Source organism: Pleurodeles waltl, chromosome 3_1 (genome assembly GCF_031143425.1).
Source record: "Pleurodeles waltl isolate 20211129_DDA chromosome 3_1, aPleWal1.hap1.20221129, whole genome shotgun sequence".
Taxonomy (NCBI): domain Eukaryota; kingdom Metazoa; phylum Chordata; class Amphibia; order Caudata; family Salamandridae; genus Pleurodeles; species Pleurodeles waltl.
In genome coordinates, this window is record NC_090440.1 from 170062403 (window position 1) to 170088403 (window position 26001).

General features: G+C 43.7%; 1 protein-coding gene across 1 annotated transcript in view; it reads right to left on the minus strand.

Annotated features, from left to right (window-relative positions):
• LIPC (lipase C, hepatic type) overlaps positions 1-26001 on the minus strand; it is a 506459-nt gene that overhangs the window by 154697 nt on the left and 325761 nt on the right. Inside the window, exon 4 of the mRNA XM_069222091.1 lies at positions 25855-25972. Coding sequence (XP_069078192.1) covers positions 25855-25972 — 118 coding nt within the window. The remainder of the gene's footprint in view (positions 1-25854; positions 25973-26001) is intronic.

The following is a 26001-nucleotide window of genomic DNA, read 5'->3' on the forward strand; positions in this document are numbered from 1 at the left end:
TCTGGCTTGAACACATCCAGCAGCAATTCCTTGTGGCCCCTTCACCTGCAAGGAAATCACACAGGTGATTGATGCCTTGAAAGGGTCCAAGGCCCCCGGGATGAATGGCTTTAGTGGTAACTTTTATAAAGTGCATAAGACAATTTTGTCCCATATCTGTTGGAGGTGTATGCAGAGTCCCTTGAGGTAGGCAGACTTCCTCCCACATTGCGAGAAGCGGTCATTACCTTGATACTCAAGCCCAATAAGCAACCCACATCTTTGCACTTCCTATAGACCACTATCATTATTAAATCATGATAACAAAATTCTGGCCAAGGTAATAGCCACACTCTTTCCCTGCCACTGGAGTGCATAATTTCTCCCATGCAATCCGGATTTATTCAATATCGCCCAACCTCAATAAATCTCTGTACTTTGTTTGTGGTCATCAGTCAAGTGTCCCCTACTATGCCTGCGGCAGTCACCCTGTTAGATGCTGAAAAAGCATTTGATTCCCTAGAATGGTCCTTTCTCTATGCTACTTTAACTAAACTGGGAATCCCAAATGGCTTCCGGAACCTTGTTATGCTACTCTACAAAGCTCCCATAGCCTGCCTCCAAATCAATGATGCACTCTCAGAACCCTTTCCCCTAATGAGGGGCACACAGCAGGGTTACCCGCTTTCTCCTCTCCTATTCATCATTGCCATGGACCGACTGGTTAGAAATTTGCAAGAACAACACATTCAGAAAGGCCTTGGATTCCCCCAAGGTACCTTATTTGTGTCTCTATATGCCAACGAAATTTTACTTTATGTACGGGACCCACCTGTCAATCTCCCCTGATCATCCGTGAAGTGATGCAGTTTGGAACTTTCTCTGCTTGTCCATTAACTGGAATAAATCAGAGATATTTCCTTTTATAGATGCCACACTACCCTGTACTTTAGAATTCCTTCTACAGTAGTGTACAGATTTCCCTAAATATCTCGGCATGTATGTACACACAGAGAGCTCTGAGTTGGTTAGACGTAATTATTGCCTTGCTATTGATAACCTCACAACCCAAATACAACATTGGATTCAACTACCACTAAATATGGCTGGACGCATCGCCATCATTAAAATGGTGGCTCTCCCACATTTTTTGTATCTTTTTTAAATATACCTATTCCACTCATAAACAAATTTCACACACTGAGGGGCTTACTCACATGCCTAATATGGGAAGGTCTGTGGCCCAGAATACAATGGGACACTCTGACCCTTCCATATGACCGTGGTGGTTTTGGGGTCCCCGACCTGCATTTATACTATTTAGTAGCGCAATCACACTTTGATCACTATTGGTATCACTTAGATGCCAGACTACCATACCTCAAGGCTGAAAGGGCTCAAGTACTGCCTTCCCCACTTTCCTCCCTATTACCACGGGGCTTGCCTAGAAACCCTACTGAGATACAAACTATCTCTACCACCTGATGGGTCTGGTTCAGGCTCCTGCGCTATGTCAGAGGAGAAGCCTTATACTGCCCACAAATACCCCTCATAAACAACCCCTGGGTTCCTCTTACTCAGCATTCACTAGCTGCTCATAAGCTACGGGTTGTCGGTAACCTGTTAATTAATGGTACTCTTAAATCCAGCTCTGCCATGACAGAAACAGGATGCCCAACTACAATGGATGGATTTATTTTCCACTGTTTACATAGCTCGCTCTGTGATATGTTACCTTCGTTTCCTAGGGAGCCCAAAGATTTTCTACCCCTTACACTAGTGACCTCCTCACCGGATAGCTGCCACATTATATCCAGGCTTTATCATACCTCTCTCCAAAGTTTGTATATCGAGCGAACACCACTCCCAAGGACCTAGCCCAGATAGATCCCAATCGTCCCCATCATTGCCCCAAATGCAAAGAGGACCAAGCAGACTTTGCATACCTCTCGTGGACCTGTGCACAGATCAAATCATTTTGGGAGGAAGTCTACATACTACACTATCACTCATGATAGACCAAATGCTTGAGCCAGATCCACAAATGGCCTTACTGGGCTATGTTAAACCACTACCTCCCGGACTACGGTATTTCACCTCCATCGTACTGCTTTTAGCTAAGGGACAGGTGGCACTCCACTGGGTAAGTAGAACTTTACACTTCGTTACAGCCAATAACATCTAGGCATAAAAGATATATGGCAACCACTTAGAGACTATGGGCCTCATTATGACCCGCCAACGGGGGCGGGAGCACCGCCGACAGGCCGGCGGTGCTCCCTTGGGCATTCTGACTGCGGCGCTTTGGCCGCGGTCAGAAAGGGAAAACCGGCGGTCTCCCGCCGGTTTTCCACTGCCCCTAAGAATCCTCCAAGGCGGCGCAGCTCGCTGCGCCGCCGAGGGGATTCTGACAATCCTTACCGCCATCCTGTTCCTGGCGGCTCGCCCGCCAGGAACAGGATGGCGGTAAGGATTGTCGTGGGGCCCCCGTAAGAGGGCCCCGCTAGTATTTCACTGTCTGCAGTAGCACCCGTCGCACCTTCCCACTCCGCCGGCTCGATTACGAGCCGGCATCCTCGTGGGAAGGGAGTTTTTCCCTGGGCTGGCGGGCGGTCTTTTGGAGACCGCCCGCCAGCCCAGGGAAAAACTCATAATACCCTCCGCGGTCTTCTGACCGCGGAGCGGTATTATGGAGGGCGGTATCCTGGCGGGCGGCCTCCGCCGCCCGCCAGGGTCGTAATGAGGCCCTATCTATTGATGCTCAAACATACACTGGATCTCAATGAAGAAGAATGACTCCCTGTGTATCCTGACAGATTTGTTTGCGGGCAAACTGTTTGGTATTGAAACTGGGTTGTTCTGCTGAACTATATTTTACAAGGCCTGTAGATGCCCGCGTAACCTTGAGTGTTTTTTTCTCATTGATACATCTTCACCCCCTTTCTTTATCCATCTCCTACTCCCTCCCCCAATTTCTCTTTTTTGTCTCCTATTTGCTTATTGAGTGTTGGATTCTGTTTCATACAATTTGTAGCTTCTTGTCTTTTTTCCTTTATTTATTTTGTGCACAAATCAATAAATAAAGTTTAAACAAGAAATCATGCTTAGCCAGTTAAATATGATGGACTCAAATTCACTAAACCTCCTTTCTCAGATCATGTATGATTTAGTCTGCCTATTGTTCACAGTATCCAGCTTCCTATTGAGATATATTTACATGCAAGGGATTTTCTTGCTCCAAAGTATCCCATTTTTACCAGAACCTTAGCAGATGAAAGTCCCAGTTGTTTCTCATTGAAGTGGGGTTCTGTCCCATCTGCTCCCCAAGCATGGGTAGTTGCTTGATTTTCTGTCAAAGGTTGGGACGAGGCCTTGCACAAAAGAACATGAAAACCTGACTTGCTGCCAGTGTAAATTGGCTTTTTTCACGGAAAGACACTGGTTTACAATTACAGTGTCATAAAGTTGGTATGGCTCCTTATTGTCTGTAGACCAAGGTCTAAGATGTAGGTCTGCTTTAAGTCATGAAGCTTGGACCTTGATGGTGGTAATACCTACCTTATAGTATATTTTGAAGGTGGTATGCCACAATTTCAAGAATATTGATTGCAACAATCAAGTAAGAATATAAATAGTAAATTATAGATTTACTGTTCTTACTTCCACATCTACTTACATTAACAAGCTGATATTGTTTAAGGTTGCTATTTAGACCACTATAATATGACCTCTGGCCCATTTTCTAACTAGCTAATGGGCAGGAATGTTTATTTCTCCTTGGCCAACCAGCTTCTCAGAATCATCAAACTACTTACAAATTTTAGGGCAAAGGATTGCGCTAAATCAAATAAAATGGCATCTCCATTCATAAAGATGCTAACAGTATTCAGCTGTACCTGAAAGCGTCTTCTAGTGAAGAGATCCCTCTACATTGCTGAGGCCTGGGGGATGTTAACCTATTTAAAATGTAACCAACAGATGACTGGAAACTTGATTCTGCCTGTTTAGTTAGGCCTTATTTAGTTATTTTACAGATTTTGGTGGCTACTATAAAATTTATGAGATCCCTTGTTGGGCTTCTAATTGCCATTTCACTCAAACATTTATTGTTAATGGGCTCACTTAAATAAGTCAAGTCTATCATTCCACCTTTTGAAGTTAGAGGCATGATCAAAACCCTATGGCTGGAGAATTTTTAATCACACTTGTGTAGCAAAGCCAATATGGGGAATGTTGCACTTAGGAATAAGTGCAAAGCTCCCTGAATTTGCTAGACAGGGTAGCATGGGCAGGACTTGGGTTGTTGAGGCCTCACCATACTCCTTCTCTATTACCTGATTCTGGGAGACCTTTGGAGTCTCATCTTGGGACTTCCCTGATCCTGGAAGCCCCTCCACAGGAGACCTAACAAGGTTGGGGTGGGAGGGTGACTGAACCACTGGTAACAGGGAGTTAAGAAGGGGTGTGGCATGACCAACAAAAAGTATATGGCTTTTGTTCCAGGACCAGCATGAAGTGGGAAAGTTTTGGCTTCCGTGAAGGACCTTTTTCCAATTGTGTTTCCCTTGTAAAAAAACAAACTTTGCCAGGCTTGTATATGATTCATTTGATGATCATTTAAAAAAAGTGCTAAATTGTAAATCGTTGAGCTTGACAACTTTGCATAGCCTACCATTTTCTCATATTGGTGAAACAATATATGTATGTATCAATGTATGTCTGTTTACAATGCTCTTTTTAACCATCAGTGAACCTCTTATATCATTCCTCTAAACTCATTTCATACTGCAGCCTGATTTGTGGGTATTGCCTAAAAATCTTATTGTATTGGTCCCAGTATTGCATTATACTGGCTGCCCCTGCAGTCATGGAATTTGTTTGAATTGGCATGCCCTAGTCGTGAGGTCGTTATCCCTACAGAACGCTATATTTGACTTAAAAAATGATGACTGTCATCCCATTAATTAGTGCTATTTAGCATTTACTTAAAAGAAAAAAAACTTTGTTATATAGACATTGTGTGCTCTTGAATACACTTCCAGCATCTTTATATTGAACATTTTCTTGAATTGGCTTTTTGGAAGGAACTATAAACTCCCATATTCACATATCATTTTGGATTGCTTCTGGTCTAATTTTAATGATCAATTTTATGGCATTCTGTTTGAGCAAGATCAATCAATCAATCATTGGATTTATAAAGCGCACTACGTACCCGTGAGGGTTTCAAGGCGCTGGGGCGGGGGGTGCTCTAGTTACTGGTCGAAGAGCCAGGTCTTGAGGAGTCTTCTGAAGGTGAGTAGGTCTTGAGTCTATCGCAGGTTGGTGGGGAGGGTGTTCCAGGTTTTGGCGGCGAGGAATGAGAAGGATCTGCCGCCGGAGGTCTTTCTTCAGGTGCGGGGGACGATGGCGAGGGTGAGGTTAGTGGAGCGGAGCTGACGGGTGGGGGTGTAGAAGCTGAGTCTGTTGTTTAGGTAGGCTGGTCCGGTGTCGTGGAGTGCTTTGTGAGCGTGGGTAAGAAGCTTGAAAGTGATCCTTTTGTCCACGGGGAGCCAGTGAAGGTTTCTAAGGTGGTGGGAGATGTGGCTGTGGCGGGGTACATCGAGGATCAGCCGGGCGGAGGCGTTTTGGATGCGTTGGAGGCGTAGTAGGTCTTTTGCTGGGATGTCTGTGTAGAGTGCGTTGCTGTAGTCCAGCCTGCTGCTGACGAGGGCCTGTGTCACTGTTCTTTTTGTTTCTGTCGGGATCCACTTGTAGATTCTGCGGAGCATGCGGAGTGTGTTGTAGCAGGAGGAGGAAACTGCATTGACCTGTTTAGACAAGGTGAGGGAGGAGTCGAGGATGAAGCCCAGGTTGCGAGCGGGGTCGGACGGTGTCGGTGGTGTTCCTAGTGCGGTGGGGCACCAGGAGTCGTCCCAGGCGGAGGGGGTGGGTCCGAGGAGGAGGACCTCCGCCTTGTCCGAGTTCAGTTTCAGACGGCTGTTTCTCATCCATTCAGCGATGGATTTCATTCCCTAGTGGAGGTTGGTTTTGGCGGTGTGCGGGTCTTTGGTGAGTGAGAGGATGAGCTGGGTGTCGTTGGCGTAGGTGAGAATGTTGAGGTTGTGTTGTTGGGACACTTGTGCGAGGGGGGCCATGTAGATGTTGAACAGCGTCGGGCTGAGGGATGAGCCTTGGGGGTAGCCGCAGATGATGTCGGTGGCTTCGGAGCAGAAGGAGGGGAGGCGGACTCTCTGTGTTCTGCCGGAGAGGAATGAGGTGATCCAGTCGAGGGCTTTTCCTTGAATTCCGGTTTCGTGGAGGCGTGATTTCAGGGTGCGGTGGCAGACTGTGTCGAAGGCGGCAGATAGGTCCAGGAGGATGAGGGCTGATGTTTCACCGTTCCCCATTTGGCATCTGATGTCGTCTGTGGCGGCGAGAAGGGCGGTTTCGGTGCTGTGGTTTCATCTGAAGCCGTACTGGGAGGGGTCTAGGATGTCGTTGTCTTCGAGGTGGCTGGTTAGTTGTGTGTTGATTATTTTTCCAATCACCTTTGCTGGGAAAGGGAGCAGGGAGATCGGTCGGAAGTTCTTGAGGTCGTTCGGGTCTGCTTTGGGCTTCTTGAGGAGGGCGCGGATTTCAGCGTGTTTCCATTTTTCAGGGAAAGTTGCTGTTTCGAAGGAGATGTTGATGACCATCCGTAGTTGGGGGGCGATGGTGGAGTCGGCTTTGTTGTATACGTGGTGGGGGCAGGGGTCTGACGGAGATCCTGAGTGGATGGAGTTCATGATCTTGCGTGTCCCTGCGTCGTTTACGTTGGTCCAGGAGGTCAGGTGGTTAGCACAGGTGGAGTGTTCGGGGGTGGGGTCTGGCGTGGGAGTGGCGACGAAGCTGTCGTGGATGTCGGTGATATTGCGGTGGAAGAAGGTGGACAGTGCGTTGCAAAGTTCTTGGGATGGAGGGATGTCGTTGACGTTGGCGCTGGGGTTGGAGAGTTCTTTCACGATGCTGAAGAGCTCTTTGCTGTTGTGTGCGTTGTTGTCCAGGCGGTCTTTGAAGTGGGATCGTTTGGCTTGTCTGATGAGTTGGTGGTGCTTGCGGGTTGCGTCCTTGTGGGCTGTGAGGCTGTCAGGTGTGCGTTTGAGTAGCCATTCCTTTTTTAGCTTCCAGCAATCGCGTTTGGAGTTTAGGAGCTCGTCGGTGAACCAGGTGGCTTTTCTTCTGGCTTGGTTGTCGGTGGATTTTTTGAATGGCGCGAGGGTGTTGCGCAGTCGATGATCCATAGGGTGAGGTTGTGGGCGGCAGTGTCTGGGTCGGTGGAGTCGGGGGTGGGTTCTGGGCGAGGGTGTTGGTAAGCTGGTCTTCCGTAACTTTGCTCCAGCATCGGCGGGGTGGTTGTTGGGTGTGATGGTGCTCGGTGTGTTTCTTGTAGGTGAAGTGGATGCAGTGGTGGTCGGTCCAGTGGAGTATGGTGGTATGGTTGAAGGTGACGTGGGCGCTTGAGGAGAAGATGGGATCAAGAGTGTGGCCGGCGATGTGGGTTGGTGTGTTGATGAGTTGTCTGAGGCCGTGGTTGGTGAGGTTGTCGATCAGAGTAGTGGAGTTGTTCTCCAGGTGGAAATTTAGGTCACCGAGGAGGATGTAATCCGTTGGGGTGAGTTTGTGGGTGCTGGTGAGATCGGCGAGGGATTCGCTGAATGGTACTCGTGGTCCTGGGGGTCTGTAGATGAGCGTTCCTCTGAGAGTGATGTTGGGGTCGGTGTGGATGCGGAAGTGTAGGTGTTCGGCAGTCTTGAGGGAGTCGTCAGTGTGGGTGTCGACCTTGAGGGAGGATTTGTGGGCGATGGCTATGCCTCCTCCGATTCTGTTGCTGCGGTCCCTACGGATGATCTTGTAGCCGTCCGGTATGGCTATTGCGATGTCGGGTGCTGAGGAGTCGTTCCACCAGGTTTTGGTCAGGAAGGCTACGTCTGGGGCGGTGGAATCGAGCAGGCCCCAGAGCTCGATGGAGTGCTTGCATGCAGAGCGGGTTTTGAGGAGTATGCAGTGGAGGTGGTTAGTTTCGGTCTTTGTTGGTTTCGTTGTTCTGTCGCGGGTGAATCTGCAGGTGCAGCATTCAAAGGGTCCGTGGGTGTTCCTTGGTGAGGACTGGGAGCATGCTGTAATGCGGCCGGGGTTGAGGGTGTTGAGATGGTCGGCCGTGTAGCGGCGTCTGGAGGTGCAGGGGTCTCGCGGACCAGGGGGGGTGGCGCTGGGCGCGATCCAGGCACGGACCGGAGCAGACAGGCTTGCGCAGCGACCACAATTAAGAATGGAGGCGGGAGGGAGGAGCAGCTGGGAGGCGGGAGGGAGCGGTGAATGGGGGCGCGAGGAGGCGGGCCGTAGGGAGGCAGCGGCGGGGAAAGCGGCTCGGAGAGAGCCGGCGGCAGGGGAGCGCACAAGGGGCAAAAGCGGCGGAAAAAAATGGAAAAAGGCACAGAAGGAGAAACTTAGGGGTGAACAGCACACTAATACAGGGCACAAAAAACGTCACAATAACATCAACGGCATGAACGGCACAGTAATTCATAATAATTCAAGATGGTTCTATTGTCCCCAAATCCACTGGGTCTTATCCATCCGTTCTGTTTAGCTAGAGAAATCATACCTTTTATCCCCAATGCTAAGTATACTTTGGAAGACAGGACAATGTTTTATCGCATGTCAACTATTCTAATGTGATTTATGTTGGCATACCTGAGTACTGATTCTTGAAAATTAAGAGTCTCTGAAACCTGTTGATAAATCCTGGTATGTGGTCTATTGAGACATAATCATCTATCTTGGGCTTAATATTCCCTTCACTGGTTAGTAGTCAAGTAAATGGTCCAGTTTAACTTAATTTGTCTTGTGCATTGCACTTTTTTCAGAACAGGCACTTTTTTCTTTTTAGGACAGTCCCTAAGCAGGTGCCATATGTATTGAGAAAAACAACACTGGTAAATATGCCCCAAAAATTTAAAAAGACATAAATATTGAGCTCCTATACTTTAACACTAAACACAAAAATATTGATGACAATAATATTGTGAAAAAATATCTACGATACAACAATATTGTAAACAAAAATTGTGTGCATATTAAACCAAAGGAGCCATAACAACAAAGGTTAAAAACAAAATATTGAACAATGAAAAACTGACTTAGGACCTCATTACGAGTCTGGCGGTACGAATCCCGGACCGTCAGACCCGTGCAGAGGAGACCACGCGGAGCTGGCCGGCTCCCTAGGCCATATTACAAGGTTTCCACTGGGCTGACCGGTGGAAACCTTTGAAATCAGAGGTTTCCGTCAGTCACCCCAGTGGAAACCATGCAGCGGCACTGACCTCAGTTCCTCCTGGAGCCAAGGCCAATGTCATCGCACAGAGGGTGCCCCCAGCACTCTTGGAATGCGCACTGTCTGCTGTAGAACACAGTGCACATTCTGAGGGTGCTGGGAAGGGGGGCCCCTGCAATGCCCATGGCATAGTGGGCCCCAAGCCCTGAGTTTCCACCAACCTTTTCATGATGTGGTCCTCGCCATGAAAAGGCTGACGGAAACTGCACCCGTGATCAGCACAGTGGCACTGAACTCAGCGCTGCCATGGCTGAGCACGACTCCGACCACTGTCAGCCTATTGGGAACCATGTCCCTGGTGGGGACTGCTGTCCAATGGCAGTCCGACCGACAGGATCATAATGTGGCAATTGGACCACCTGGAATGCGGTATACGACCACCACTGCAGGGCTGGTGGTCTCAAGACTGCCAGCCTCGTAATGAGGCCCTTAGTTTTAAATAAAAACACAATATTACAATAAGTTTATACACACACATAAAAATATATCAAAATAAAATTAATATACATTACATAAATAACAAAAGCACTAATTAGATTTTACTAAAAATGGAGCAAAAAAACCATAGCATACAAACAATTAATCCAATTAAACGTAAAAACAGTTATCAAATGGAACAAATGAAAAAGCTTTTTCAAAGATCCCCTATATAACACTATGAAAATGCAGAACTAACTGCTTTCTAAAAAAAAGTTACAACAGGAAAGCCTTAATCTGCAAACCTACAAAACACCACAAAACTTAAGCAAATCATAAATACTACAAAAAAATGTACGTTTGACAATCAATAAAAGCCAACAAATGAATAATAAATGATGTCATAGAACATGTCATGAGTGATTTAATGTGTGAAGTCATAAGCAGTGCATTGGGTGGGCACAAGCTATAGTAAGCTCAGCTAACTATAACTGGTGAATTTCTGTGTTTTTTCTGAGTTCAAATCGTTATGTTGGCACTGACAAATTCACCTAACTATAATGTCACTTTAATCTTTTTTTGTGAAAAAACATATATCTATCTATCTATCTATCTATCTATCTATCTATCTATCTATCTATCTATCTATCTATCTATCTATCTATCTATCTATCTATCTATCTATCTATCTATCTATCTATCTATATAGATATAGAGTAAACAAACATATCATTCAAAAAAATACCATTGTCCATAGCTGGTATACTGATCAATAAGATGGAAATCCAAAAAAATACTATCCCCAAAACAATATTGATAAAAAAGAGCCCAAAATAAAAGTGCAAAAATAAATCATAGGTAAATAGAACATCCAATACGAGTCCAATAATTCAAAGAAGTCATCCAAAACCAGGAAAGTAAGAAAAAATAAATACAATTTCAGGAAAGCAGAAAAGAGAAAAGAAAAATGTTTCCAGGTTAAAAATATATTCTGATAACCAAAACAAATCCTGTAAAGAGGAAACATATAAGACCAAGTAAAACACTTACATCAATAATTCAAACCCAAGCTAGAAAAAGATATTAAAATGTTACACATAAACACATACAACACAAGTATATAATACTGTTAAACATTAAATTTCACAATAAGGCCTACCACTATCCTGCATACTTATTAATACATACTAGACTAAACAAAATTGTACTAAAACAACATCCAATAGCAAAGAAGCTAAAATAAGTTTAAATACCTCGCTAATATTACTTTTAACTAAGTTTAAAACATTGTTCCATGAATCGGCGACCAGCAAAAGAAAATCCTGACCGTAAACATCCCAAACATCCCAAAGTAATGTTGAAAGAGTACAAAAATCAAAGAAACTGGAAAAAGTAAACATCAAACAAACTGGAAAAATAAAAGTAAAACAAAAACTTCACCACATAAAAAACAATATTAAGGAAATGTGTTTTATTTCTTAGTATTTATAAGATAGTTAACACCATATTAAAATGTTTAAAAATTCTGTGTTTAATAAATGTACAAAAATATTTTGTGTAAATATACATTAGAAATATGAATAAAAAATAACCCTTTTTATATTATAAAGTTAAAAAATGCAAGTAATGCTAATAATTACATTTGTGAATAAATCCTGTGCAACATGTTTTCTAAAATTGCATAACAACAAATAGAAATGTATGTACACTACATGTACTATATCATATATGTCATTGCAATCCATGTCAAGTAAAAAAGTGTTTATACATAAAAATATTCCAAAAGACTTATTATAATTATTAAAACCTAATGCACAATAAAAGTGGTATTTATTAAAAGAGATATTTAGAAACTGTCGCGTGGGCTCTCATTATCCTAAATGAGACTACTGGATTTCTAGGCAGCAGGATCGATAACGGTGTGGGGGACTGAGTCTGACCCACGTGTAAGGAACTCTGTCACCCTCAATCCGGTTGTTGCTCCGGCTAACTAGCAGTGCCTCATTTCTCCCACGGGGAAGAAATGATTGGGCAGCCGAGCGCATGACAACTTTGGAACTTCTCAGGGAAGTCGTGGTCACTCAGATCCAAACCAACTCTCTCATTCACTATATGGTCTCATATACAAATGACAAAGACAGTATAAGTTTTATATAATGTTTTAATAAAACAACTGTATTTTAGATATTAAGGCGTGAGCCGCAATAACCAGAACAATACAACATAGTAGGATTGATATAGTAACCAGGAGAGTAAAACATAGAAATAAAGCTATCATAATTCCTAACCGTTTCTACTCTCCCTCTGCTTGTTCTATTTAGAGCACAGCATGTTAAGCTTTCAGCTTGCCTTTCTGTATCACTAGGGAGACGGACACACTCATACCTGAGCAAAGGCCTGTGATCTGGTTCAGCATCTGCAACGAGTCAGTCAGCGTCTAGTTGTGGTTCCCTGGTTGGAATCTCCCTCTCGCATGTATTGGGACAAGGAAGTGATTTTATAACTAACATGTCATCGTGATCACAAAATGTTCCTACGCAGGAATGGCAAGTCTAGACTCCTACCATGTCTATCGGCAATGTACCAGACTGTATCCTTGACTAAAGCACAGAGTGAATATATTATGAAGAACTCCAGTGCTGAAGTAGGCAAAACAGTGTGATATGAATAAAAAACAACACCGTAGAACTGGCTATTCTGTAAAATAACAGTACGAAGCCTAATAGAAAGCATTTAGAGCAAAGTGCACAGAGGCTCTAAGCTGTTAGCAAATGAATAAAATATATTTAGGGCAAAGTGCACAGAGGCCTAAGGCCTGAAGCTAATGCGCAAAATATACGTAAAACTGACCACACTACACCCTCCCCTTGTCGGTAGCAAGTGGTTCCAACAACATAAAAAAAAAACATGACCTAAATTTAAACCCAACATTTCGACAAGATGAGAAGACAACAAAGTCATAAATTTAGGAAACATGTGACGATAGAGCGAATTGCAATATAGTGTCAATTTAGTCGGGAGAGAGAGAAAAAAATCCAATTGTCAAACAGAAGCAATAGAACGTAGAAGCTCCTCCACTTCGAGATATGTCAATATCGGAAGATCCACGCCACAACGTACCATGGAGCAGGTGTGTTCCAAAGCCCCAAAACCATTCAGGGCGGCACCCCGTGTAGTGCCACGGAAAGAGACAAAACCATCTTCCTCCAGGAAGGGAATCTCATAATCCGCTTCACGAAGCAAACGCAACCGCAGTGCACAAGTCTGGGAATGAGCCCTAATCGGGAACATCAACAGATCAAGATCAACCACTGGAGAGCGCTGCAGTGAGAGACAGAAAGCCAGTGCATGTTCAAACGAGCACCAAAGGCATCGAAACACGGGTTGCACACAATCCAAAACCGGTCGGAACGACAAAGACCAGTCACACTCCAAATGAGCCAGGAGTGTTGCTCCAAAACACTGCATCATGCGTTCACGACACAGCTGCGCTGACGGGAGCAGCAATACAGGATCTCGTTGCGGCGGGGCAGCCATTGCGAAAAAATAGCAACAATAGCAAAACTCCAGCCAATAAAGCCAAAGTAATTGGGAAACCCCCAAAAATGCTTCCGAAAATAGAGTGTATAGCCGAAGGTATCAAACCGAATATGGAAGAGAAGGTGTGAACGAAACCAACACCAACGGCTTTGAAAAAATGAGCAATACCAGCAGTGCTGGATGCATTAAATATACGTCCCACAAGTTCACCGAAGTGACTCGGAAAGTTAGTATTCAAAAGGGACTGTATCTCCGCCGATGACCTTGCCACTTGAAGTGCGTAGGTCTCGCTAGCAGATGTAAGGGCCACATGCTTTTGAAACAATAAAGCTTTCAGCCGACTCAACTTGTCGAAATCAACCTTGGAAGTAGCAATATGAGGCCAGATGTCCGCTACCTCCCTAAATTCAGTAGGGGGAAACAACACATTCCCGCAGCACGTAACGGCCTTGTTGACGACAACGACGTAAACTATTCCGGCACGCATGCCACAGCAGCGTTCGCTGTTAAGAACAATGTAACTGCCGTTAGAAAGCACCTGGAAAGTGTTTTTAATTACCGGGACTGGAACTCCCTTCAGATAACAAGCTAAGTTAGCAATCGAAGCATTACACGCTCCGTGCAAGGACAGCTGTTTACAAACCATGGAATGGCTAACAGAAGCTTCGCATTCGCTACCGCTAAGAAAAACTTCCCGCAAACCATTAACACATCTGTACTGAAAAGGAAGCTCCCACACCTCGTGTATGTAACTGTCACCCAATAGTTCATATCTACCCACCGGAATGTGCTTCAAACAAGAAGTAAATTGCAGAGTGGAGATAGGCAAATTAATAACCCCATGAATCAACCACTCAGCTGACGGAATCTCAGCCACCGTAAAAGGCAGTTTCTCCAACTTTTCAATATTTAACATAACATACGTCGCTTCCTTCTTAGCCATCAATTGTTGTTGACGAGTTAAATTAAAGGAGATAAAGATCTCTCTGGCACGAATGTGCTGCCATGGAACGCGACCCGCCTTCAAGGTCTGAAGAGTCCAACCCAGCTGCATGATAGATCGTGTCTGACTCTGCCCATGATATAAAGAAGACATGTCTGATTTTATAATGTCAATAGCAGAAGAGACACTGCTGTCAATCGTGTAAACATGGTCAGAAAGGGTATGCATGCCATTATCAACAACAGACAAAGTCTGCAGCAGATTTTCTTGATCAATCTGTCTTAACCGGGCTGCAGCCTCCTGCTGGGAAAGTTTCCAAAACTCATTATACACTTCGTATAAGAACCTTTTTCTCCGGGGCACCTTGGGACCTGACAAGAAATCTTGTAAATCAGTACCATTAGACAGTAACTTGAGGTGTGACTTAACTGCACCCAGCGTGGAGTACTTCAACCATTGTTGACAAAGTTTCCCCACACTGTATGTAGTTATTATATCTGCATGTTCTGGTGAAATGTAACGAGGGTCTGCCCTACTAGTCGTGAACCCCCCAGAAGAGGTAACAAAACGTTGATGACACTGATTAGTGTCTACAGGCCACAATAACCACCCGCCCGGATGTAACGATGAAGCGTTAAGCGTACCATTCTGGACCCAATGCGTAAATTCACTAAAAGTAGCATTCACATAGTGCTGCCAGTTATTTAATTTAGAAGGGACAGGTATTCTAGGCAAATACCTAGATCTCTAATCGATGCCAAGCCCAAACAACTAGTCTGTTGTACTGTGTCATTGAGGAAAATCATTTGCACAGGGATAATGCATGCTCGAAATAATGTGTCTCTGCCTTGCATCTGCCAATTTTTCGTACCCCAAACACTTTTCAAGTCAACAGTCTTCAACCAGTATTCATATCCTTCGACTGAAAGTTTAGATACAAACAAATTAGAATAGAGTAATTTAGTATCGGTCAACAAAATTTGCTTATTAGAATACGGTGTCACTTTAAAATAGTAAGACTTAGCGTTTCGCTGATCATGCCCAGAAAAATATGCAAATTTATCATTATACGTTTTCGAACTCCCTTGTGGAGGAGTCGAGCAATGTTCCCATTGTACATAATTAAAGATGGACTAAGGGCTACTCGCTTTGTGAATAAAGTGGTGTCCATAATAGGTGTAGCAAAACATATCACCATGATTATCTTTAAATTGGTAAGCATCTTCATCGTCATAGACAGTATAATATTGCAAATCTTTTAGCATAGCATCTACTGTCTTCACATCCCAATCATCAGAAACAATGCCTGGAATAACAATATCATTCATTGATAACTTAAGAACATACGGTATTTGAATCAATTCAGTGGGACCATATATATCAAACATTACTTTATCCCACACAATTCCATCCGGAATTGGTATTGCAGAAATGTTCACATTGGATAAGTCTCTTCGAACCATATGAGACGAAAAATGTGGTCTCAACACAGTCTCCACGTGCTCAATGTCTGATCGATCAGGAAGAAAATGACCATGTATTACCAGAAAAAAGGTAACCACAAATCCCAACCATAAAAAAATAGTCAGTACAGCCATAAAAAGCCACAAATAGTTCCAAGGAACAACAAAATATGTAAGTTTAAGCCAACTTAGTAGCTTACGTGGACCTCGGATTAAAGACAGCGAAGACGAAGAGCTGGATACAGCCGCATCCGCGTCGTTGAAGCAGCCAGAGGCAGTTCTCGCAAAAGGTGCAACAGTGAACAAGGAAGCTGATGGAGGTTCTCTCCTAGGTACGCTATAAATCACATGTTCAGAAACATCAGTAGAACGTACAGCGACTCGAGAAAAATAATCAATATCAATCGTCGACTGTGGAACAATCGCAAGATCATCTTCCACCCTCCCCAAGCTCGGAGAGGAAACATGGTCGGTGCTAATCACCTGCAGCGGGACTTCTTCCCCAGTAGTGAGAGGGATGCTGGAACTACTGGGTGTCCCTCTTGGTCTGCTGTGCAGAATCGGCCACATGTTGTAACTTGACATTATCAATGGAAACAAAACGATTTCCTTTGGCCCCTTGCAGCGGCGGCAAAATCACAGTTCTCATGCCGCTCACCCCCAACACCGGGACAGGTGCTCGATAAGAAGGACCAAATTCTTTCTTTACTGCGACCTTTTCACGCACTAGATCCCCAATCCTGGGTATCCAACCAGTAGGTGTTACTGGCTCATCCTTAATTCCAGAGGAGGCAGCACTTGCAGAAGAGTTATCTTCACGGAATTGTTGTAAATCCTGCAAAACAGTGACACGATCATTTATGTCAAAGGGCGTATCTGCCGCCTCCACACCAGGACCATCCAGATCAGGAACATACATTCGTGTTCCGAACAGGCAATCATATGAAGTACGACCCCCCAGTGACCTTCTAGGCAAGTTATTAAGTGCTCTCTGTACTCCATACAGGTGGGCTAGCCAACTACGACCCGTACCTATAACCCTGGCTGTTAAGGATTGCTTTAAATCACGATTTAAACGCTCCACGACAGAATTTCCCTCGGGATGAAATGGAGACGAGAATTGGAGTTGGACCCCCAACGAAGCCATGGTGTCCCTGAATGCCTTAGAGGCAAAAGCAGGGCCCTGGTCCGAATGAAAAGTCGCAACTGCAAATGTATCGACAAAGATACGCAAATCTTTAATAACAGTCCGAGCATCAGCCGAGCGCTGTGGCCAGACCCACACAAATCTGGAGCACGAATCTACAGCAACCAATATGTATTTGTATGCACTATCTGGTGTCAGTGGACCACAATGGTCCAAGTACACACACTGTAATGGTCTATTTGATATCAGAAGAGGAGTCTGCTGCGGGCGTCTAGCCGACGATGCTTTAATTTGTTGACAGACGTCACAACAAAGGACATACTGCTTTGTCTCCTTATAGAGACCAGGCCACCAATAACGGGCCTGTAAAAGCGAAATCGTAGCAGCCACACCAGCATGCGCAGATGCCACCCCTTCATGCGCTGCAGAAATTAATCGAGGTCTCTCAATCTTATTCGGTAACTCACGTACACCAACGCCTGGAATATTAACAACAGCATTTAGTGCACCACTCAAGCAGTAACTATATTTAGAAGGGAATCCTTTAGGAAATGGCGTGCCATCAGCCGTAGCTTTTATGGCAGCCGAAATCTCTATGTCTGGTTTTGAACTCGAACGAGTTACCGCGGCTACAGTGGCGATAGCCACTGCCGACTTTGCAGCCTCATCAGCCAAAGTATTCCCAGCAACGTGTATTCCAACGCGCTGGTGTCCAAGTGTATGTACAACATGGACTTTAGGAAGCGTCTCTTTCAGACCCGCAACCTTACCCCACAACAATTTATGTTTAATGGTGTTGCCTTTAGAATCTCTGAACCCATTCATTTTCCAATAATGCAGATATTCATTGAAGGATTGCACACAGTAGTAGGAGTCACAGACTAGCAAGGTCAATATTGCCGGCTCTGCATGCTCCAACGCTAACAAAAGAGCTTTGAGCTCAGCCAGCTGCGCCGTGCAATCTCCCAAAGTTTTAGTATAAGTATGTCGGGGGCAGAAAACTCCCCCCTCCATAGTCCCGCTCACCACCGCACAAGCAGCAGAATACTGTTGTTTAGTCCCAACCGCCGGTTGCGCAGAGCCATCGGTATACATGACCACTTCATATTGGTCAATAGGTAATGTGCCAGCAGGAACCGGGTACTCTATTTCATATTGAAGAAATTCTTGAGTCTGCAGCTTAGGGTCAAATATGTAATCCACATCAGTGGCCGTCAAAGACGTAGCCCATTGTATCCACCGCGGGTGTAAAGCTTTCGAATTAGGAACACTCGCTTTTGTAACAGCCTCCAAGGCTGGAATTGGGGAAACGACAATAATGCGTTGGCCCTGGGCTAGCGGTCTTTCTTTGATCACAGCCATCTGTACTGCAGTGAGAATTTTCTCAGTCTGTGCAAAACGTTGTTCTGCAGCAGAATACAAGTGGGACTTGTATGCTATCGGGACTGTCTCCCCTTCCTTAAAGGTGACATACGTAAATCCAAGAGCCCCAGGAATCACCCTGATGACCAAATGAGTTTTATTGTCCCGCGTGTGTAAATGTTTAACTGCTAAGATATCATTCTGCAGCTCTCGCAGTATGTGTGTATGCTCAATCGTCCAAAATCTACTTGAAAAATTCAGGCGAATCAGTTCATATAAGGGTTTTATACGTGTAGCATAATCAGGAATGTAAGTTCTGCCAAAATTCAGAAACCCCAACAAAGACTGGAGCTTCCGAACCGTATTAGGAGGCTGCAGTAAAGCACATTTCTCCAAAAAATGTGGCGCCAGGCTCTTGCCCTCACTCGATAACTCATATCCCAGGAAAATAACACTGAGGAAGGCAATCTTCGATTTCTTAAAATTAAACTTATAACCAATATCAGCAAAACCCACAATAATGCGCGATACGCGACTGAGATGTTGTAGAATCTCATCGTCCGTCAAATAAATGTCATCAACATATGATAACGCCTCAGGGTCCAACTCGTGCAGAAGTTCAGTCACACGAGCCGAGAACAGTCCTGGGCTATTCTTATACCCCTGAGGTAAACGACAAAACTTTTTCTGAGAGCCAAACGCACTGAAACCGGTATAGTCCCGACTTTCGGGTGCTATATTCTGGCAGAAAAATCCATTCGAGATATCCAAGGTTGTTTTGTATTTTTTACGCACTATATTATTCATAAGCGCAGCGCTATGTGAATTCTGTATAGCATATGTGCGTGTATGACTATTCAAATGTCTGTAATCCACCACTATCCTATAGGAATGGTCCGGTTTAGCAACCGGAAATAAGGGATTATTCATCGGCGAGACACAAGGCTCAATCACACCTTGGTACTCCAATTGTGTAAGAATTTTCCGAACCGATGCCCTTGCTTCAAATTTAATAGGATATTGCGGCTGTGGCTGAGGTTCTCCTTTAATGGGAATTACATGATAAGGTGATTGTTTATCCCACCCCACATTATTTCTATATAGGGCGGGGGCTTGTGCTAGAGCCCATGATTTACCATATGGCTCCGCTAGTTCCCTCGGAACAAGTGGTGAAAAGGAAGGCGCAATAACCTCCTCCCCAACTGGACAGTCGCAAACAAAGTCAGGTGGCCAATCTTGTTCGGCCAACAGGACATCATATGATTTCATCATATGGTCCCAAAAGATGGCGTGTACAATGCGGTCAATGTCCCCTTCTAATCGTAGAGTCACAAGATATACTTGATCAGGATCAGAGACTCGCATATCCGCCGTCTCGACTTGTATGAAGTCATCAGTTGCTTTCGCCTCCAGATGCTCTAGAAGACTCCGGCGAACTATTGTGACCTCTGCCGCGCTGTCTAACAGCGCTAACGCCCATGTCTTGTTCGTCAAGAGAACTCTCTTCTTGAGCGGCATGTCTAACTGAGACTGCTGCCACTTTCTTCTTTTTAAACTGCTGTTTTTGTTGCAGCGGTTTCTCTTCCTGTTTAATAGAAACCTCCGCTGAGCGTTGTGAATCCTGTCTCGGTTTCACGTACTCCGTCCTCCGCTCTGACCGCCCACCTCTCTCACTTCTTTTCTCCGAGGAGTCCTGAAAGGAACGAGATTGGCGCGTATCAGTATATTGATATCTATCAGGCGTCTTCAAAGCCACTGCCACATTTGCCACTCCAGGATATGGTGTATATGTAGCCAATAAAGGCCAGGTCGGACCATCATTACTCAACGGACCTAACCGTACTGGTGTTACTGAATGTGGGAGGGCGCCATCAAGCCAATTATGGTGTTCTTGATAAGATAAAGGTATTTCTAAGTATGCATAAGCCCTGTATTGTCCAGGGACATTCGCAACAGTATATTCGTGAAAAGTATTTGTACCCCCATCAGCTGCTGGAAATACGACCCAAGAATAAAAAAGTTCTGATCTATAGGCTGCATGGGCGTCCACCACAAAAGTGACCGGACCCCCCTGGACCGTCAGTCCATGTGCTATCAGATGACCCATGAGCGGAAATCGCATATTAAGCGGTATATCTACTACAACTGGATTCGCCATTAGTATAACAATAATAGCTCTAGGACAGAGAAGGCACACCAATATCGGGGTATTTCCTTTCAAAGTTCAAGCTTGAACAACCAACCACTAAGTAATAGGATGTACCCAACCTGTGGTGGCGGAAACCCTCAGCCCCACGGACGTCTCCGCATACGGAACCGAGGAGTCAAAATATATACGAGACCGAGAGAGTCAGTCGGACCCAAACATTAGAGCCAGACCAAACGTTGGCGGCGCCATGTCGCGTGGGCTCTCATTATCCTAAATGAGACTACTGGATTTCTAGGCAGCAGGATCGATAACGGTGTGGGGGACTGAGTCTGACCCACGTGTAAGGAACGCTGTCACCCTAAATCCGGTTGTTGCTCCGGCTAACTAGCAGTGCCTCATTTCTCCCACGGGGAAGAAATGATTGGGCAGCCGAGCGCATGACATCTTTGGAACTTCTCAGGGAAGTCGTGGTCACTCAGATCCAAACCAACTCTCTCATTCACTATATGGTCTCATATACAAATGACAAAGACAGTATAAGTTTTATATAATGTTTTAATAAAACGACTGTATTTTAGATATTAAGGCGTGAGCCGCAATAACCAGAACAATACAACATAGTAGGATTGATATAGTAACCAGGAGAGTAAAACATAGAAATAAAGCTATCAAAATTCCTAACCGTTTCTACTCTCTCTCTGCTTGTTCTATTTAGAGCACAGCATGTTAAGCTTTCAGCTTGCCTTTCTGTATCACTAGGGAGACGGACACACTCATACCTGAGCAAAGGCCTGTGATCTGGTTCAGCATCTGCAACGAGGCAGTCAGCGTCTAGTTGTGGTTCCCTGGTCGGAATCTCCCTCTCGCATGTATTGGGGCAAGGAAGTGATTTTATAACTAACATGTCATCGTGATCACAAAATGTTCCTACGCAGGAATGGCAAGTCTAGACTCCTACCATGTCTATCGGCAATGTACCAGACTGTATCCTTGACTAAAGCACAGAGTGAATATGTTATGAAGAACTCCAGTGCTGAAGTAGGCAAAACAGTGTGATATGAATAAAAAACAACACCGTAGAACTGGCTATTCTGTAAAATAACAGTACGAAGCCTAATAGAAAGCATTTAGAGCAAAGTGCACAGAGGCTCTAAGCTGTTAGCAAATGAATAAAATATATTTAGGGCAAAGTGCACAGAGGCCTAAGGCCTGAAGCTAATGCGCAAAATATACGTAAAACTGACCACACTACAAAACAATATATAACAATGAACAGAATACTTCATAAAACTTCATTAAAAACAAACTAGCATTTCATGCTATAAATGAGTACAACTTTATAAAGTACAAAATAAAAAATACAAATACTAACAGCACATTGATATCACATTTACAATTACTAATAAAATCATAGCCACATTAGAAAAAGTGTTATAATGTAGGGAAAGTGTAATTTACTACTCCCACAGCAAAATTGACTACATTGGGGAAAATGTTAGATTTGAGGGTTCATATTTAATATTCCCACTCCAAATGTTAACACGTTGGGAAAGAGTTGGACTTTGAGGGGTTCAGAATTACTATTCCCACACCAGATTTAACCACGTTGGTAAAAGTTTTGGAATTTGGGGCATGGATGTTAAATGTACTAGTCCAACTCCATGCATGATGACATTGGCAACAGTTTTGCACATGGGGGAGGCTCAGATTTACTATTCGCACTCAAAATGTAACCACTTTGGGGAAAGTATGGAACTTGGAGGGGGGCACATTTACTATTTCAACTCCAAACATCACCATAATCGGGAAAGTGGTGCACTTTGGAGTGTTCAGCTTTTCTATTTCCATGTCACTTAAAGACATTAGGGAAAATTATGTATTTTAAAATTTCAAAATTTCCTAGTACCACAAATTTATAATAGACATTACACTACAAATAACACCTTACAGACATCTATTTTAATTTCCCAAAAATAAACCACGCAACTTGAAACAGTAAATTGAAATGACTACCACAAAATGCAGGAAAAAAATATTTACCACAAACTTCAAATAGGTAAATATAATAAATTAAAAAATATACATTTTGCACAAATTCAAATATAGAAATTAACATAAATGTAAAACTTCAATGTTAAAATACTACAAATTACTAAAACACCTGTATTTAAAAACATATATAGTTAAATTAGTTAAATTAAATGAATTAATTTTAATATAGTTAATTAAAATAATCTTACCTGCAATATTCTGACCTCAATATATTCGACGTCACAATATTTAAAACATGATTTGTGTTTCATGGTATACATTCCAAGATTTTTTTACATAACACTACCAGAACCTTGGAGTCTACCAAACACATGCTGTTAGATGTCCTGACTTCAGACACTGAAGAGGCAAAGCCTTTTATGTTTTCACACCCATAATTTAGAACTCTTTCCCTTTAGAGCTCCTTAGCATTACCAACTTTCATGATGTTCAGCGTAAACTCTCAAAATCTGTTTCCACTATGAAGCTGCTGTTTCTCTGCCTTCCGCCCTCAAATTCCTTGTGCCAAGATGCCTTTATTTCAATGTGTACTTTTTAAATACATTTAAAAAATATAGGGCCTCAATACGAGTCTGGCAGTTGGACAGTTGGACAAGTGGAGCAGTCTCCACACCAGCCGCATTACCAGTTTTCCACTGGGCTGACCAGTGGAATCAAGGTTCCTGCAAGTCAGCCCAGTGTAGACTGTGTGGCAGTGGTCTCGGCAGCCAGTACCATTGCACGGGGGCCCCCCAGCACCCTCGGATTGCACAATGTCTGCAGAGCACACAGTGCGTATTACAACTGTGCTGGGCAGGCGGGCCCACAGCACTGGCTTACCACCAGTCTTTCCATGGTGGTCAGAATACCATGAAAAGGCTGGCAGTAAGTAGAGTTGTAATCAGCCAGGTGGCGCTGAACTTAGCTTTTGTTTTTACATAATTCAGTGCAGTGGTATATATACAGATCCTAAATGAAAACAATGATGTAAGTGATTGTCCTACATTTCGCCGTGCTCATCTCCTGGGAATTCCCACAGCTCTGTATTCAGTGAAAATTTGTGTGCGTTTAGTTTATACATTACAATGTACAGTGTGCAAGCATAGATCACAATTATTTAATCTTTTTTTTGGACATTTTTGGGACATTTTGGACAAGGGTAAAGGACGTGTATGTTAAATCTTTTTGTGGTTGTAGGTCAGACTTACACCCTCGGATAGCGTAAGAAAGGCAGGCATTCTTGTGTTATCATAAGCCTATTCTGTTGTTGTTCACTTTCTTTAAGCTTCACTCTTTTCTCCTGCTTAGTAGCAAATAGGCACCTTGCTTCTCTTTACAATAAACTACCTTTTTACTCTAGATTGTCTGTACCTTTTCAGATACATTACAATTAATAGTATGATTTTTAACCTTTCTATGGTTAATGCATTCCTTACTTCAACCTTCCCATGCTGCCTTTTGTTCTGATTTTGAAAGAAACATGTTGACTTATCGAGACATTAAAGTGCCCTAAAATCTCTTCATTGATGTTAGTCTTGAGCTAAGAAGATTAGGATAAAGCATACTGCACACACCTTTCCTATGACAATTTTATTTTGATTATCCACTCTGATAAAGGACGATTCTCACCTTGAAAGTAACTTCCTAACAAGTGGGAATCTGTGAAATACACCAAGCATAGCAGTTAGAGGCTCACTGTAGATGGACAGCTACAGTTGGGAGTTGGTTTGATGATGAAGCATCCCACAAAATGTGGGTAAGAGCAGTAGCGTAACAAAAAATGAGAATGGGCGCTTGCAAGAGATGCTGAAGGGGCCACCCCACACTCACATCAGTAGTAGCTGACACAGCCACCCTCCAGTATGGGTAAACATGGGGCCCTTCAGCACCACAGGGGCTGAAGGGGCCTCTGTCAAGCCCATGGGTAAGAGTCCAGCATACTTTTAAAAAAAAAATCTGAATAATGGGTCGGTGGGTATTTCCTACACAGGATGATGCTATAATATGTCTGCCAGGTCAGATTTAAAAGAATCGGTCAAAGTAGGGTGGGTAAGGTACTCTAGGTGTAAGTATCACATAGTTTGGGAGAACTCATCCTTTGTGTTGTTTTGCAAAATTCCTTTAACTCCTCCTTATTTTCAGGGCAACTGGAATTATGCAGAAGGAGAGGACCAAATTATGTCAGGGTGGACTAAATTATGCGGCAAGAAAAGGCAAATTATGAGCCATAATGCTGTAATTGTGATAGCACTACTTCATTATATTGTCATTTTTACCAATGTTCACACTGTCTGGACAAAGGTTTCACCCAATTCAGATCCAATTTGACAGTCAAATACAGCCATAAGTAACAGGTGACCAGTAAAACCTTGTTAAGGGCCTTTTGCTGCACAGCAACATGTGTTGCTGCATTGTTAGTAATAGTTGATCCATTTGAGCTTGAAACAGATTTTTTTTAAATGTGCAGATTATGAAGCAGATGATAGAATATGTGACATATATGGCAAATCCACAATTATGCGGAAAGTGCTTCAGACACAAAATTGCATAATTCCAGTGGCCCTACTTATTTGCAATTGATCTTTTTTAATATATAGCTTGCTCTTCATATGCATTTAGGAAACAGAAAAAGTAAACTTTACATTGCGAACAATCAAATGAAAGGAAGTAGCAATCCTTGGCAAAGTCCTAAAAGATCAGGGGCCAGATTTATCATAGTGCTGCGTTGCCCTTGAGTCACTCATGGTGTTGCAAGGGCAACGCAATACTGAAGTCAGATTTACCAAGCAACACATGGCCACTTAGCATAGCCCTGCATTGCTTGGTAAATCTGAAATGATGCAGGGCATTGCAAATCATTGCATTATGTTATTCTACCCTGGGAAGGTGTTACATGGGTGGAGTGTAGGTGTACTCACGCATCCACCAATGGATGCTGGCTCATTCCCAGATTTACCAACACTGGTAAACCTAGGAATGTGTCAAAAATGTCACATCTTCCCAGAGGAGGCACAGTGAGGAGAAATTATTTCTTCTTGTTGATTCCTCTTTCTAAGTGTTCTATGGTCTGTAGCACACTCATAAAGAGGAAAAAAGCCTTAGAGAATTGTTTTTGTGCAGGAAGGGACACCTTCCTCCACAAAAACAATCCTGCCTGCAACGCAGGCACCCTCGCACCATGGAGCAAGGGTGTCTGCATTGACACTAGGCAGCAGATTGTGCACCATTGCATACAGAGAGCCGACAAGTGGTAAATATGGCGCATTCCTGCCCGCTCCCTTTCACGCAATGTAGCAAGTTGTCTTGCTCTGCTGAGTGAAAGAATGATAAATATGCCTCCACTTATATAAGATGATGGTTGAAGAGAAGATAAGATAGTAACAGAGAGCTCTAATACCTCACTGTAACCATGTGGCTATATGAATTAACTTATCATTCAGTATATACAAGAATCTTAAATATTACCTGTTATTCTTCCTATTTTGGCTGAACCGCTTACGTAACTGCCAGCAAATCCTGAAACATGAGCTCCGAGGCTGTAGCCAATCAGATGAACGTTACTCCGTGGATATTTGCTGGATAACTGGGAAAAAAGACAAACATACACAATTT